General features: G+C 39.3%; 1 protein-coding gene across 3 annotated transcripts in view; it reads right to left on the bottom strand.

The window, feature by feature from the left end:
• Positions 1-1,985: 1,985 nt before the first annotated feature.
• ADGRD1 (adhesion G protein-coupled receptor D1) overlaps positions 1,986-14,899 on the bottom strand; it is a 151,310-nt gene continuing 138,396 nt past the window's right edge. For all 3 annotated transcript variants that reach the window (XM_086623544.1, XM_086623546.1, XM_086623545.1), the window contains 4 exons: positions 6,867-6,993; positions 5,585-5,626; positions 2,769-2,861; positions 1,986-2,081 (listed from right to left, as the gene is read on the bottom strand). In XM_086623544.1, coding sequence (XP_086479670.1) covers positions 1,986-2,081; positions 2,769-2,861; positions 5,585-5,626; positions 6,867-6,993 — 358 coding nt within the window. The remainder of the gene's footprint in view (positions 2,082-2,768; positions 2,862-5,584; positions 5,627-6,866; positions 6,994-14,899) is intronic.

Below are 14,899 nucleotides of genomic sequence, written 5' to 3' on the forward strand. Positions count from 1 at the left end.
GGCTTCAGTTTGGTGGCCATACCAACACATCTTGGCCAGGAAGGGGAGAAGGCACAGGAGGTGGAAAAGATTGTTCCAAACTGAAATATATAATTTTTTCCATAGTGCAGGAAGGAAACCTGGAGAAAGCTTGTTTCGGATCAATCAAAAATGAAAGGCACTGATGTTTTCTAAACTTTCAACTTAATTTCTTTTGGATGAAACACTTCACTAAATTCAGTTCTAATTGATGAATGTCTCCTGTTCCCTAAAGATCAATTTACTTTTATTTTCTTTTTCACAAGTTTACTATCCAATAAACAATTTCCACCCTGCACATTAGGGTGCAAATACCTTTTCTCTTGGAAATCAATAGCAGATAGATTCACTGGGAACAGAAATGGTCTGAGCTGCTGAAGAAACAAACCTTTAATTAAGAAAAAAAACCCCAAACAAATCACAAAAACCTCTTAGCAAAAAATGAGATTGAAGATTTGCATATGTCTCTCCTTTTGTAGTATTTTGATAGCCCAGTGTATTAGAAAAGTCAATACAATTACCTCAGTAATTCCTGCAAACCAGTAGACTCCGTCTGTTAGGGAGACAGCTACTGCAACCAAGGCAGAGCTGGGGATGAAAGGCATGGCTGCAACGCCATCCTGCCAAGGGGAAAACTTTGGAAATTGCACTGGACATGCTGGCTGCTGAGTAAATCCTAGAGCAAGACACATATTTAGGGGCTCTGACTACCTCTGGGGCTTTACCCCCAGCTGGAAAGGTGCATCATTGGAGCAGCAGAGATTGACCCCCTTGTGCTCCAAACATCACTTCTGAGAACCTACAAAACACTGATCGAAAGAAAAATTACAGTGGTTTTTTTCCCCTTAAAGATACTCCCTAGCAGTACTAAAGCAGAAGCTATTAAGTGCTGAGCAGAGTTTAAAACCACAAAAGAGTCTGCAGAGACCTATTTAAAAGATGTCTGTAGGTAACAATACACAGACTTGTTTGTAGTCTGGCTGTCTTCACAGTGTAGCGTTGTGTAGCATTTTTGTGGTTGGAATTCAGTGTCTCGATTTGACCAGTAAAAGAAGAAAGATAAGTCACAGTGCCAGGTTTTGATTCCCAAAAGATACAGTGCGTTTGTGAAATGCACTTGATGGACAGCTGTTGATTGCGTCCAAAAGCTTCAGGCAAAGCAATGCAAATACTTTGCGCTGAGATGTGCCAGCAGACACACATCAGCGCTGGAAATGCTGGGGACTGCTACAGGACAACCTCAGCCGTGCCTGCCTTTCAGGGGTATGATGTAAACAAAAATATCTAAAATACTAACGGGCCACATGCAGGAGTCTTACCTGTTACATGTGCTGTTTATGTGCTCAGAGACGTATGTATGTATTACCTTTGCTAATTCCATGCCCATGCTGGGAGCTGAATAGTTGGAACCTGCTTCTCCCTCAAGTTCTGGCTTCCTTGTAGCATTTAAATTAATCACCACACCATGTATTTTGAATAAGCTTCACTTTGATAATTGGATTCTGTAAGGTAATAAATGTAAACAGAGAGTACACAGCAAGACCAGAATAGCCCCATTACAACATCACAATGGGAAGCGTTTCATTTTAGAGAAAAAAAAAAAAATCATCTTTCCAGAGGAATGTTGCCTTTCCTCAGTTCTGGGAGCTGGAATGATTTGGACAGCAATAAGCCCTTTTTGTATACCTAATGTTTTCATCATTCCTGACAAAACCATCCAGTGTATATTTGTGCTACTTATTTTTACAGATATTGCTAACAGCCAAGTTGTAGAACATGTTACAGTTTCGAAGGCAAGCAGATAAGGGCTATTTACTCAACAAAATGATATGGCAATCTCCAATTTATTAGGCAGTGATTAAAAAAGCAGTTTTCTACTGGTAGTAACAGTGAGAGAAAACTGGTGGACACTGTGTCAGAGGTCCTGAATGTATGGCTTGATATTCACCGAGAACCTGGTAGTACTGTCAGACTGCTGATAAATCAATGCGGTTGGCTGAATTGGTGCTTTTATCCCAGGTGTTCAGCTTCGTGGGCGTTGTGCCTGGCCTGTTCCCAGTCATCTGGAAAACAAAATAATATCGAAAATAGATTTATTTATTTTGCTAAACCACTCTCGTCTGGATGAAATGAAAGCTTGAAAGCATCTATTTACATTACAACATTGTCACAGAGTCTTGAGAGCATATGCTATAAAGGATTTTTAAACAGTTATTGCCAGGATCTAAGGTGATTGGCAGCGATCACTTAATGATGTCTATCACTTCAAAAGTCTGGTTCTTTATAACAACAAATGTCTTTGCCTCAAGACAATTTAAGGAGAGCTAGAAAAGTATATTCATGCGTTGATTTATTTAAGAGTTTATTCCTCAGGCTTAAATGTAAAAGTGCCCTATCAAAAAGCCATCACCATCAGACAAATACATTGCCAAAATGCTGCTTGAATGCATAATCTGAAGTCCATTACAATTGGTGGGAATCATCGCATTGAACCATACTCCAGAGTTCATAAACCTTTGTTTACTTTTATTTGATAGTTTACCAGAAAGCAGAATTTTGTCCTTTGCTTTCAAAACCGATATTGGAGCTGCAACTTAATACGTGCTGATTCCACCTGTCTACACCATGCATTAGGTTAGGTACTAAAAATACCCACGTGCCTTCTTCTGCCCTGTTCTTTCCAGCAGAATTTAATGTGGAATACTTTAAAGTACAATAGGAAAAAAAAAAAAAAAAAGAGGAATACTTACAATGTCTGAATTGAAGGGTTTCACATTGATGTTACGAGTTGAACTACTGGTAAGGGACCAGACCTTGGTTTTGTGCTTAAAGGCAGCTCTAACCTTTGGGGAAAAAAAATGAAACCAGGTAGAAGATTTCTTTTGAAAAAGTTGTGTTTATTTTCACAGGTGCAGCCTACAATCATTTCCCCACTATTCTTCCTCCACATTAATGTCACTGTACTAAAAACCAACAAACATTCCACCCCTTCATTTTTCTTTATATTTATGATCCTATTTTAAAATTTAACTTCACTTTTCAAGTACCCATACTTTAAACAGAAAGCATTTTATAACTTCACTTATGCCTCATTTCACTGGCAACATTTTCATGTTATCTGCATTATCCTCGATGCTCAAGGATGGCTGTATTACCATTCATCTTGTTAAAAATAAAAAAAAAATAATAAAAGCAAAAAACAAAGCTGCAGGGCATATAAGCAGTCCTGGGCATTTGCAGTCCTGGTTTGAAAGATTTCATAAGGTGTCATTACACTGATTTTCAGCAGCTCACTAGGACGCTTTCACGTTTTATAACTAAATATACAGCCCCAAGATGGACCACAAGCTCCCCTATTAGGGCTGGCCATCCCTGAAGCTCACACAGTCCTGATGGTACCCAGATGCCATGGGGACATAAGCCAGCTGCCAGCCTTTTGAAAATGGAAATGATTTAAAGATGCTGGATGAAATTCCCTGGAGATGTAGGAATATTCTGCACCAAGGTGAGAATAATCAGCTGCATAACAAAAAAACGGTGTGAGACAGTCATTCTTTAGGCAAGTAGGTGAGATTTATCAAGAATTACTGGCTGGAAGTGATTGACTACTGTTACGATGTTTTGATAAAGAACTCCTTGTCAAGAGAAGCATAGTCTGCAAAACACACAAAGTAATTCTTCCTCCTTATTCTACACCAGCATGGCCTCAGCTACAGTACTGAGTCCGGCATCCCAGGAAATACAGGGACCAGCTGGAGAGAGTCCTCAAGAGAGCAGTGAAGAGGATCACAGGTCAAGAAAACACTCATTACGAGAAGCTCAAGTTGCTTAATCAAAAGAGGAGACTGGGGAAAGCCAGGCTGAGTGTTACAGTCTTCCTTTCCTGTGGAGAGGAAAGGAATTATCTACTCTTTCCACGTATAGTAGCTAAAACAGGAAATAAGAAGCTCAGATTGCAGTAAGAAAGATGAAAATTAGAATTTAGGAGTAGCAGTAGTGGGGCTAATGAGACACAGAGCCAAACTGCCGACGGAGGTCGAGGGGCTTTGGCGCCTGAGCTGTCAGGGGTGACACTGGTGCATTGGACCTGTGCTGAGGGCAAGGCTGCTCAGGTCCCTGTCAAACCTATTCTCCTGCATTTCTTTATAATGTGTGTGTATTTCCTGTCCAGGTGCACTGGGAATAAAGCTCTTTTTTACTCAACCACTTGGAAATATCTGCAGATTTCACTGAGTTTTACTTCTACGGTAAGAACAAAATTCTCGAGGAGAATCCTCGCAGTTTAGCTGAAGAAGTATTTTAGATACGCGCAGCATACGATGGAGCCAATATGACCTGCTCTCCAAAAATGACGGTTCCCATTAGCCATATATAAACTGGTTTTTGAGAATACAAATTCTGAAAAGTTTCTGAATTTAATTTCTCATGAGGTTCCCGGAAAAATGGCAGCAATTCAAATAGTGGTATTTGATGTCAGACATTTGAAGCTTGACAGCAGGAAGAAAGCTTCTGACTTTGGGGGAGAATAGAATAAAGAAATATTTTTCCTCCTTACCTTTAACCTGCCTGCTTAACTTCAGTTGATTTCAATGAAGATCAAAAATGTCATAGTCAGTCCTGACTCTTCAAACTGATTGTTAGCAAAGATCATATCAATGCTCTAAGACTGAATAGGTTGGCAAATATTAATAAATAATAATGTCTCCCCAGAAGAGCTGCAGAGCTATTGTTACATAGGAAGGAGCAGCAGGCTGTGGGGCAGAGCTACTCAGTAGCATCAAGAAGAAAGAGTTGTGGGAGAATCAAAGCTATGTGGGTATTCACTGAGCAGTAATCCCATCGGCATCCTGGAAATGGTTTTCATAAGAAACTTTTGTTGTCAGTAATAAGTGTTGCTGAATATTTTCTGCTATCTGCCATGGGAGGAGAGGATGCTGCAAGCTCCAGGCCCAGCAAAGATGGTCTCCACAAGCCCCATTTACATCAGCCTTGCCTTGGCTTTACCCTAGTTGCTCTGTGACAGCCTTAGTGCAAAAAGATGCCTCTTGGTCCACTATGAAAACTTGTACTTCCTGTAAAGAAAAATACCTGGAATGTGTTCTACTCTGTTTGGTTTCCCATTAAGAATTTCATGAGCAACTTCCAAAAGCATGTTTTGCTGAGAATAATATTTATTTTCCTCTGTGGAACTGCAGATGTAAGAAAGCCAGAGGCCCTTCAACAGGGACTGCCAGAATCCCACACCCACTATTTAAGCATCCTTCCTTAGCAGAACAGGCCATGCCCTGCTCAGCCCCTCCAGCCCTCAGGAGAGCTTCTTTCCTTAGTCTCGAGCTGCCTTCTCTTCTCTTTTTTTTTAAAAAAAACCCTTTCTTATGTTAAATAAAATAAACATTAAGAATGGGTCAAAACACTGCAAGTCACAAAGTCACTAAAAGTCATGTATTAACTGAAAGAAAAAAGAAATCAGTGGCATAGCAGGAAATGATAACAGAGAAAGCCTCTTGTTTTACACTCATGTTACGTTTGGTAACACCAAATTTGTTAACATCATTTGGTTACATACCTCTGAATTCAGAAGACAGTGAAACAGGAACATGAAAAATCCCTGAAAACAGATAAAAGGGAGAAGGGTGAAGACTGGCTGTAAGGAATAAAATACAATAAAGTATTTCTCACAGTATTGTATAAAGATGATGTCAAGTAGCTGGAGATCTACAAATATCAAAGAGAAGGCCAAACTGTGCCCCGTGTTAAACTGGAGAAACCCGCAGCATTAGGTTATGAGGCTTATCTGGACCGTATCCTGTAAAACAGCACATCCTAAACTTTGGGGTGCTAAAGGAGAAATCTGGCTGAAAAGAAGCAAGAATTCTGTTTTCATGGCAACAAGACAACTTTTTGTCTGCACTTGAAAAGATAAAGGCAGAGGGAAATGTTCTTTGGGAAACACCAGATCGATATTTTTCACACTAGAAAAGCAATGTATTAGAATTAGGAAAATTTTCACAACAGAATTTTGCTATCTTTGGTCTTTTGTCCAAGGGAAGGGGAAAATGTCTCATCTCCTTTCCCTCTCAAAATAATCTTGTTTTCTTTTGGGAAGTATTCAGCCAAACTTACGGGGTTTATTTTGGATGAAAATTGGAACTCTTCTTATCAGCTCATGGGGAGAACTCTGATGTACTCTTTTTGTGATCATGGTGGTATTTGTTACTGAGATTAAAAAGGATTTACAGGAGTTTATTTTTTCTTCCCCTTTGTAACCATTATTTGGGAAAGAATTATAACACACCTATAGATTTGTGCCTCTACTGAAGTGTCTGCTTAAGGCTCAGCAGATGCTTACATTTCTTCTTGGACACAGCTATTTTTCTGGATTGGCGTATTTAGAAGATGAGGGTCTAGCTGTCTGCATGCAAGAGTCATGTGCAGAATGCAGAATAGTTCCAGTTTTCTCCTTATGCCACACCTTTCCCACAAACTTCTGTTCGCTTTCATTTAGTCTCAGTAATGAAGCCTCAGACTGACATGGAAAAAATGTTCTGGTATCTACACTGAGGAATCTTGCCTGTGGTACATGGTGCTTAAAGAATGAATTTAATTTCTCAAGCTCACTGCTCATTCATTTAATTATTGCTACTGGAAACACTAAGGACTGGGATAAAAGTTCTGTTCATACAAAGACTAAACAATTGTGAGCCCTGTGTGGTCAGCACAGACTTCAAAGACAGAGGAAGGAGGATACAAAAAATCCAATAAACACAAACATGTGAAAACATTAATGATCCATGTATTGGCTCTCAGCAGCAGTTCAGTAACCATAAACTTTCCCACCAGGTACTTACTTGTAGTGAATTGAAAACAGCAAATATATACTGAAACACTAATGCATGGGCATTGATAGCCAAAATCCCAAAGATCCACGAGCTTCCCAGGATTGGTAAGAGAACTGCGACGGCTTTAGCTGTTAGTCTGAAAGAGAAAATGAAAATAGGAAATGTGATGAGACAGTTGTTAAACAAATTTCGGCCCATACACCAGGGAGTTTACCAATTATGTCCTGGCAGCAAGGCAGTGTGTGTATGACTCTGCCATAAAATTCTTTTAATGGGCGAGTCTCTTAATTGCTTATTCCTCATCTAGGAAAATGGGGGTAACAGAACTTTGGTATTGCATGGAATAAACACAGATCAAGAGTCAGTAACTGAGGGTGCAGGGGAAGAGATGGAGAGCTGGTCATATAACTATTGCAGTTCATATCTTCAGTTCATGGTGAAGCATCATTTTGTCAGTGAGGAGTCAAGTGTAAGAGTCAAAAACAGCAGACAGAAACCGAGAACAAAGGCAGCATCTCATGGAAAAACTAAGCTCCCTATATAGTATATCCAAAACACATTTGCTCAGCATTGAGTCAAGACAATGTAGTATTTCTCTTATAGAAAGTGACCTGGGATTTTTAATCACCACAAATGGGAAGAAACATGATGTATCTCTGGCAAATACAAATCCTCTAACACCCCGATATTATTCTGCTACCACCCTGCTTTGTTCAGGGTTGATTCAGAGAAATGTATGCCAAATACTGAAACAGTTTGTGTTTCTTGGAGGTCCCTACTGACATATGTTCACTTTGCTTAGCTTGAAGGACTTGGCAGAATTTCAATAAAAGGTGATATGACAGCTGAAAAGCTAATGGCACTGAGAAAATAGGAGGGATTTTTGATTTTGCCTTAATGAGTTATGTACAGGATGTTCGTTATAGTGGAAGACAAAAAGAAGCTGTAGTATACCAGAGAATTAAATGATCACAGAGAGTTTCCTGCAGCAGCTGAATTCTGTGGACCAAATTTTATATAAAGAGTAAACAAAGGGAACCACAGAGAAAACAAAGGCATTGCATTTAGAATTGTAAAATTGCAGTTACGTCTCTTCAGTGTATTCATAGCCTTCTACATTTAAGACTGAAGAACGATGCACTTCTATGAGGGGCTCATTTCCTTCATCTGCAACAGGAAGGAAGGGCAGTCAAACCTCTCCAAGCACTCAGGACCCTACAGAAGAGGTACTGGCAATACTTGCATCCATTTTCTGCTTTGACACAAACATTGGTAGTATCTCTCTGCAACTGAACACTGCTCAGCCACTTCCAAGAAAGACAGGCACAACTGACAAAATTTAACTCACCCACACAATTGTCTCCTCCATATAAAGCCCTCAGAGTATCATCTCTGATTCATGCTAATTAATTGCTCTAAAGAATTGTACTTCTGTCTCTGTGTATACCCTGTAACACTGACTTCAAGAGTATCATAGTAACAGCCCTACAGAGTGTTTCTCTGGAAAATAGGAAGACAATTGGATTATTCTACGGAAATCCTTGCCACAGGATTCTACAGACATCTAAAAAGGCTAAATAAATTCATGGTAGTTTAGTTGTGGATAGTGAAATGTGACGATTCAGATGCAGCCACTTGTGCAGGAAGTCCCTAATCTTTTGAGTGCTAAAAGGTGGGAGTATGTATTCGGAGAAGAATCACTCTGCTTGACCTTTATAGTGGGGACACAGGGTGGGATGGACCACCAGTCCTTCTGGTTTAATCTGAGATGGCAGTCCTTCTGTTCTTAGCCTACTCCATCTGGCTTTTTGATTAAAGCAATAAACACCTCACAGTTTGTTTTCATATCAACTTGAACTGGTAAAGGCAAGAGTAAAATATAGCAGGGCCAGGTGACCAATAACAGACTTAATAAGTCATCACTCACTTTTTCCCAGTACGTGTTATGTATGTAGTTCACAGCACTGGGCAGCCCAAAAGCATTCACAACGTCTGTCCACTCTGTAATCACTCAAAAACTCACATGAATCCCACAAGGCAAAACATTCTTGGTGTTGAGACACTACTAACTAGACAGCCCCGTGCAATTTTGCCTGTCAAGGATGAATAGATGTCGAACCTTTGCACACCCAGGCACCACATTTGCAGTGACACCTGTCAAAGGACAAAGTCTTACTTCTGGCAGCTGAGTACAATTTTGGTGGTACAAGACAGAAGGCACAAAGAAGAGAATTGTCCCCATTTGGAACATCCTGAACCAACAAGGCAGATAGAGCTAATCCCTATTTACCACGGCACTTACTTATAAACACTTACTTAACTCCTGTTGTAGCCCATGGGATTTAAGCACAGGCTTACAGTTTGTGTTTAAAATATTTCAGTGAATTCAGTCCATGATACTTACAGATAAAGAAACCAAGAGGGCAGTAAAGGGAACAGGGGTAGTGAGAAACTAAAAGTCAGTCCATGCTCACTAAAGCTACATTTTTCAGAAATTAGCAGATTTCTCTTTAGCTGGAAACGTATGCAAGAGAGAAAGCTGGTTTAGGGAGATTAATGTCCTATTTGTGCCTTTTACCCCCTTGTACAGATTAAAGTACAGGTTCAGGATAGAAGTGCATAGAGCTGCATGACAAGGGACCACTTGTAATTACAACAAACACAAAACAAATGAGAGTTTTGTACAACACAATTCAATGAAGAAATCTTTTAATTAAACTGAGAGGCAAGACATCTTGTTCATTTCAGTGACCTGAGCACACACTTCGTTATATCCTTGATTAAAAGTCTATGTTGAAGTACCACATAGGCTTCAGGTTTATAGGGAAATCTGGGACAGGGAAGAGTCTGGAATCTTTTTTTTTTTTTTTTTTTTCCCTGTATTGATTCACATCTTTATGTCCTTGGCCATGAATATTTCTGCACAATTCAATTTAATTCTGCAAAGAGTTTGTTCAGCCAGAAAATGAAGGTATACCTTAAAGCTTGAGCTCTCCTCTTTAATTAAAAAATGCATTTTAAAAGATGTCATTTTGAAACAGCTGATAGAAGTTTATTTTCATGAATCAAGGATGTTTTGGGATTTTTTCCTCTACTGAGATTAAAGTTCATTACCTCAACCCTAACACAAGACATGGCCCACTGGGGAGCTGCCAGCGGATCACCTCTTGCAATAAACTTCATGCAGAAAGACCTGTCTGATCCTACAGAGCCCTTGTGCCTTCAGGAAAATGCATCTGTGCAGGACTCGGGGCAGACTGAGGGGGGGAGGATACATGAACACCTGGAAGATGGATCAGGTACATTCAGATTCCATGATGGTTTAGATGTCCTCTCTAACCTGATACAGCAGGTGATTAGTATGCCCAACACAGCTACACTTGTATAACTCTTCATTACAAACCGTCCTTTTTGCTTTTTCTCTTTTGTTCTCACAGTCTCAATTTTTATAAAATTCGCAGTTTGGTATATAATTTTCCCCAGCTGGTTTGTTGCCAAAAATAAGATTTCATTATTTCTTTTTGAGTCTGATCATAAAAAGCTTCGTCTGTAATTTGTAGTTGGGGGCAGACTCAGTTTCAATGATTTCAGAACCCTTCTGACTGTTTGGATTTTCAGGAGCCTATTAATAAAGATTGCTCACTATTAAGCACAGGGTTCAGCACATGTGCTGTAGAAATACACATCTAAAAATGAAAATAAAATATAGACATGTGGGAATTTTCATGCAAATGCATTAATGTTTCATGCACATCCGTTTAGAAGAGAAGCCATGTGAGAGTGAAATTCATTTAAGAATATCTAAGGGTCAGCTCAGCATATGTATCACTTAAATCTCATTAAGTCTTTGCTGTTTTTTTTTCTAATTATTGCAGAGCTTTCTATGCCTGCCTGCAGTGAATTTCATCTTATGTATGAAACTTTTAGTTTGAGGTCTTTATTCACAAAGCAAAGAACTCAGCTCTATTGTTTCTGGTCCTTTTTTATTTTCTCCCACTTATCCCTCCCCTTCCCATCTTTCATTTTGTCTTTGAACTTTAAAAAAGAAAAATATTAAATGTAAAATGCTGTGTCAGAACACCATCAAGGTGGCAAGGTTAAAAAACTTTAGAAATACAAAAGTTAATGTTCCTCTAGGCACATTAATTCTGACACACTGTGCATACTGTGGTTTTTTTTATTCCCATTTTTCTTTGCTACATGAATATTTTAGTAGATTAGTTCTAGTACACTAAGATACATGTTGGTTTTGGAGAAGAAATACTGCATGACTTAAACTGTGCTACCATCATTTGAGCTTTATACGGTCTATGAAATTGGTGACATGAAGAAGCAATACTTTGGGGCGGGTCTTTGCAGACTTTGAGGTCCAGCCCCACTAGGACTTCATAAACTTTGCTAAAATTTTTATTTTTTCTTGTGCCCTAAAGTGTCAGAAAAGAGAACGGCCATTGCGTTATAAAGGACTCTCTAAATTTCTCCTGTGTGTTCCCCTATTATTGGTCTAGCCTTTGAAATTAGAACCAACCTAACAGTCTGTTTCTTACATACACTTTTAAAAGTTCAGATATTGTTACTCTTCTGCAGCCTAATAGCATTAAATTTGTTGAGCTTTTTGTCTCTCTGCATCTATATACTTTGAATGATCAGTCCTGGAATTAATTAATTAGGAACAAAGCAAAAAGAGCACAAAAGATTTAATTTTCTCTTTTCTATTGTTTCCTTTTGCCAATATATTTTTTGAAAGTATGCACCTGTTACTGCTTCATAATGTAGACAACCTCTGGAAAATATAAAAATATCTTGAGTCTGATTAAATATTTCTATCCAGTGTATCTGGACTGGCCTTTGGGATATTACTAGCTGTACATAGCCTATCTACCAACTCAGTCTACAGTTAGGGTTGTTTCTTACTCTGCCTCCACCCTAGCAATCTCTTCTGCAGAGACTGCTGAAGCACCACTCACCAAGAACCCCTTTGGCATGACTTGATTTCATTCAGATTTGCATCATTGTTTACTGCCAAAAGCAAGCAGCCGTGAATTAGTGCTGCACAGTGCCACGTCCTCTGCCATCACATCTGCAGAGCCTGCTCTGCAAACGCTGCTGGTCCTAATCCTAATGAGTTCATACATGGTCCTCACCTGAGCACTCGTGTACGAATCCCATTGTTGGGGGGCAGGGTGGAGTCCTTTGAAAATCCCTAGAAAATTTTTCTGATACACTTCTGGTAGAAGAGCATTAACTTTCTTGATTAATTGCTAATCGTACTGTCCATTTAACATGCATTCACCCTTTAAATCTCCTGTTGAAAAAAAGTGGTTTTCTTCCCTTTTCGTGTTCTTACAGTTTAGTTCTACTTCCTGAGAAGTAAATGTTGCTCACCAGAAATCAGCAACTCCAAATTTCTTCAATTAGCTTTGGTTGGTTGTTTTTGTTTTAGCATTCACTTCAGTGCAGGATTTTGATATTTTCTGTATATCTTGATCAGTGGCAGGGATGCCACTGTTTTACACCAGTTGAGATCCTGAAGTGTGCATTAATCAATCAATAGAGGAAGGGAAGTTTTCCGAGTTGGATAATTATCATAGCTGTATTGAAGTCTCAGTGTGTAAGAAGCACAGGTGTCAGTACCTCAGAGACGTATTTTCATTACCAACATCATATAAAATCATTGTACTGTTACTGAAGTTACTAAGAACATTTTTCTAAGAGCAGGGTGGGGCCTTATAGTTTTATTGTATTTGCAATTGGTTTGGAACAGCTCTACTCAATCGAGATTGCTCCCTTTCCCTCATTTATCTCTGCCCTTTTCTGCTGTTGCCCTGAGCACACTGTCGATATCTTACACTGATGCAGAACGACTACACTGACAGCTACAAGAAAGAAATTTCACTGCTTGCAGAAAGAAAACTTCATTACTTCTGTGAAGGGGACCCCTAATTCACAAATCAATTTTATTGGTTTTATATGGAGCACTAATCCTTTTAAGACTTCTGACATCCACTTTTCAGTCATGATGCCTGCTGAAGGAAGAACTAAATTCAGACCCCTAAGCCAAGATCATATAATAATTGGAGGAAACACTGTCTAAAAAAAGCAAAAATCTTTCACAACAATTCACCAAAATTGTTACCCTGACAAATAGGCCTTTTAACTGAAATTTCTCTCTTATTTCTTAAACTCTTCACTTGCCGCAGTCAGCAATATCCTTTGTACTTTATATGAAAAATAAACAAACTCAAAAACCTGTAACTAACGTTTCAGACTAATGCTGGGACAGGTTGAATTTAGCTTCAGTTACCCACTTGCTACAAGTCGTGTTCACTATCCTGTAGGCTGAAAGCTGGAGAGCTGCTGGGAAACCACAGGCAGCAATTCTGACTACAAATGAAAATGGTTTTTATTCAAGTTTCAGCAGTGCTTCCAACAGTGCTTTGTCTACTCCTTCTGACCAGCACTCAGGCTTTCATTCCTGCTGATGTTTGAGGAACAGTAGTTCTTCTGACCAGGGCGTTTGGGAGTGTTGCGTGCTGCTCACTTTGTTACCTAATTCTCCAAGGAGCAAAAACAATACTAAGCTATTTAGGTGGTGAGTTGCCACCAACATCAAGGAGACAAATGGAAGAATACTGATAACAACTCATCTTTTTTAGTGAACAGCAATAAAAACATACACAACAGTCTTCAGGGCTGATCCAAAGCCACCGATACCATTTGGAGTCTACAGGATGAAGCTCCCTTTCACTCAATAAAAACCAACCGAGTCTTAGTAGATGAATGCACTGTGGGTGGTATAAGCAGCTCAGCAGAGTAGCCAAAGCACAGGCTTGAGAGTCAAATTAATCTCTGAACTCTGCTAGACGTCTTGATCTAATGGGTAAAGCTCTCATCTCAGAAAGGGCAGACATGGATTTTAATTCTGCTCCTGCCACGGAGCAGTAGCTCATGAATGCCTGCAAATATGCATGTACCTTTTTCTCCTCCTACACCTTGTCTCGAGTATATAGACAATAAGGCTGATGGCACAAGGAACGTCTTTTAATTAGCACATACACAGTTCCTAGCCTAGTCTCAGGTGATTTCTAGGCAAACTATAATAAATTAAAAAAAAAAAAAAAAGACAAAACCACTCGTAACTGCAGATGCCATTTCCCATTTTCCCAAATGTTATTTGCCTTTTCAAAGTGATGCGTAAAACTGAATATTTACAGACACTTCAGATCATTGCTTTCTGGTGGGTGCCATTCATAATGCAGGGAAGATGCTGCTAGTCAAAAGTATTGCAGCTACAAAAAAAAAAATAAAAATCTAGGCTTCAACAGTGACTAAATTGAGATTGAGTTTCATCATGTGAGTGAGAAGGGGGATGACATTACTCCTTTCCTGCTACACTCAGTGTACAATACCCAGCCTCTCACCACAGACCCTCCCAAGAAGACAAGTGTTGCCAAAGTCCAAAAGCTAAAGCTGCCTTTAGCAGATACAACATTTGCTCAGAATATAGGAGTTCTGGGTTCAAATCACTCTTCTGCCTAGGGGATTGCAGTTCCCTTTTTTCCAGAACAGCATTTTGACTCCCTGCTTGTTGCTCATTCTTGCCTATTGAACCTGTCCTACTTACATTAAATAATTAAATCTTCACTGGGTCAGAGAGACAAGGTGTACTCCACAGATAAGTCACAAGCCACTCCCCTGAGAGAGAAAAGTCCTACCTAATCCTTGCTTTATTAATATTTCTTATTTTATATTAAATATTCAGTGGAGTAGGAACTGAAATCCAAATCTCACTTCAAACCCCCATCAAGCCTGACAAAATAATGGTCACAACCAGAAATGGAGTTACCTTAAAAATTTTAATGCTGAGAAGGCAAACTGAGGGGCTGGCAGCATTGACTTTTGACTTCAGCACCTAACCAGGCATTTAGAAATCCATGCTTTACTAAGGCCTTCCACAGATCAAGTCCCACGTAACTTCCACCATCTCCTGATCCTAAAACTGCAAAAGAAAAATAAAACTTCCCAAAGAAAGTAATAAGTAC

This window comes from Tauraco erythrolophus, chromosome 19, assembly GCF_009769465.1.
Source record: "Tauraco erythrolophus isolate bTauEry1 chromosome 19, bTauEry1.pri, whole genome shotgun sequence".
NCBI lineage: Eukaryota > Metazoa > Chordata > Aves > Musophagiformes > Musophagidae > Tauraco > Tauraco erythrolophus.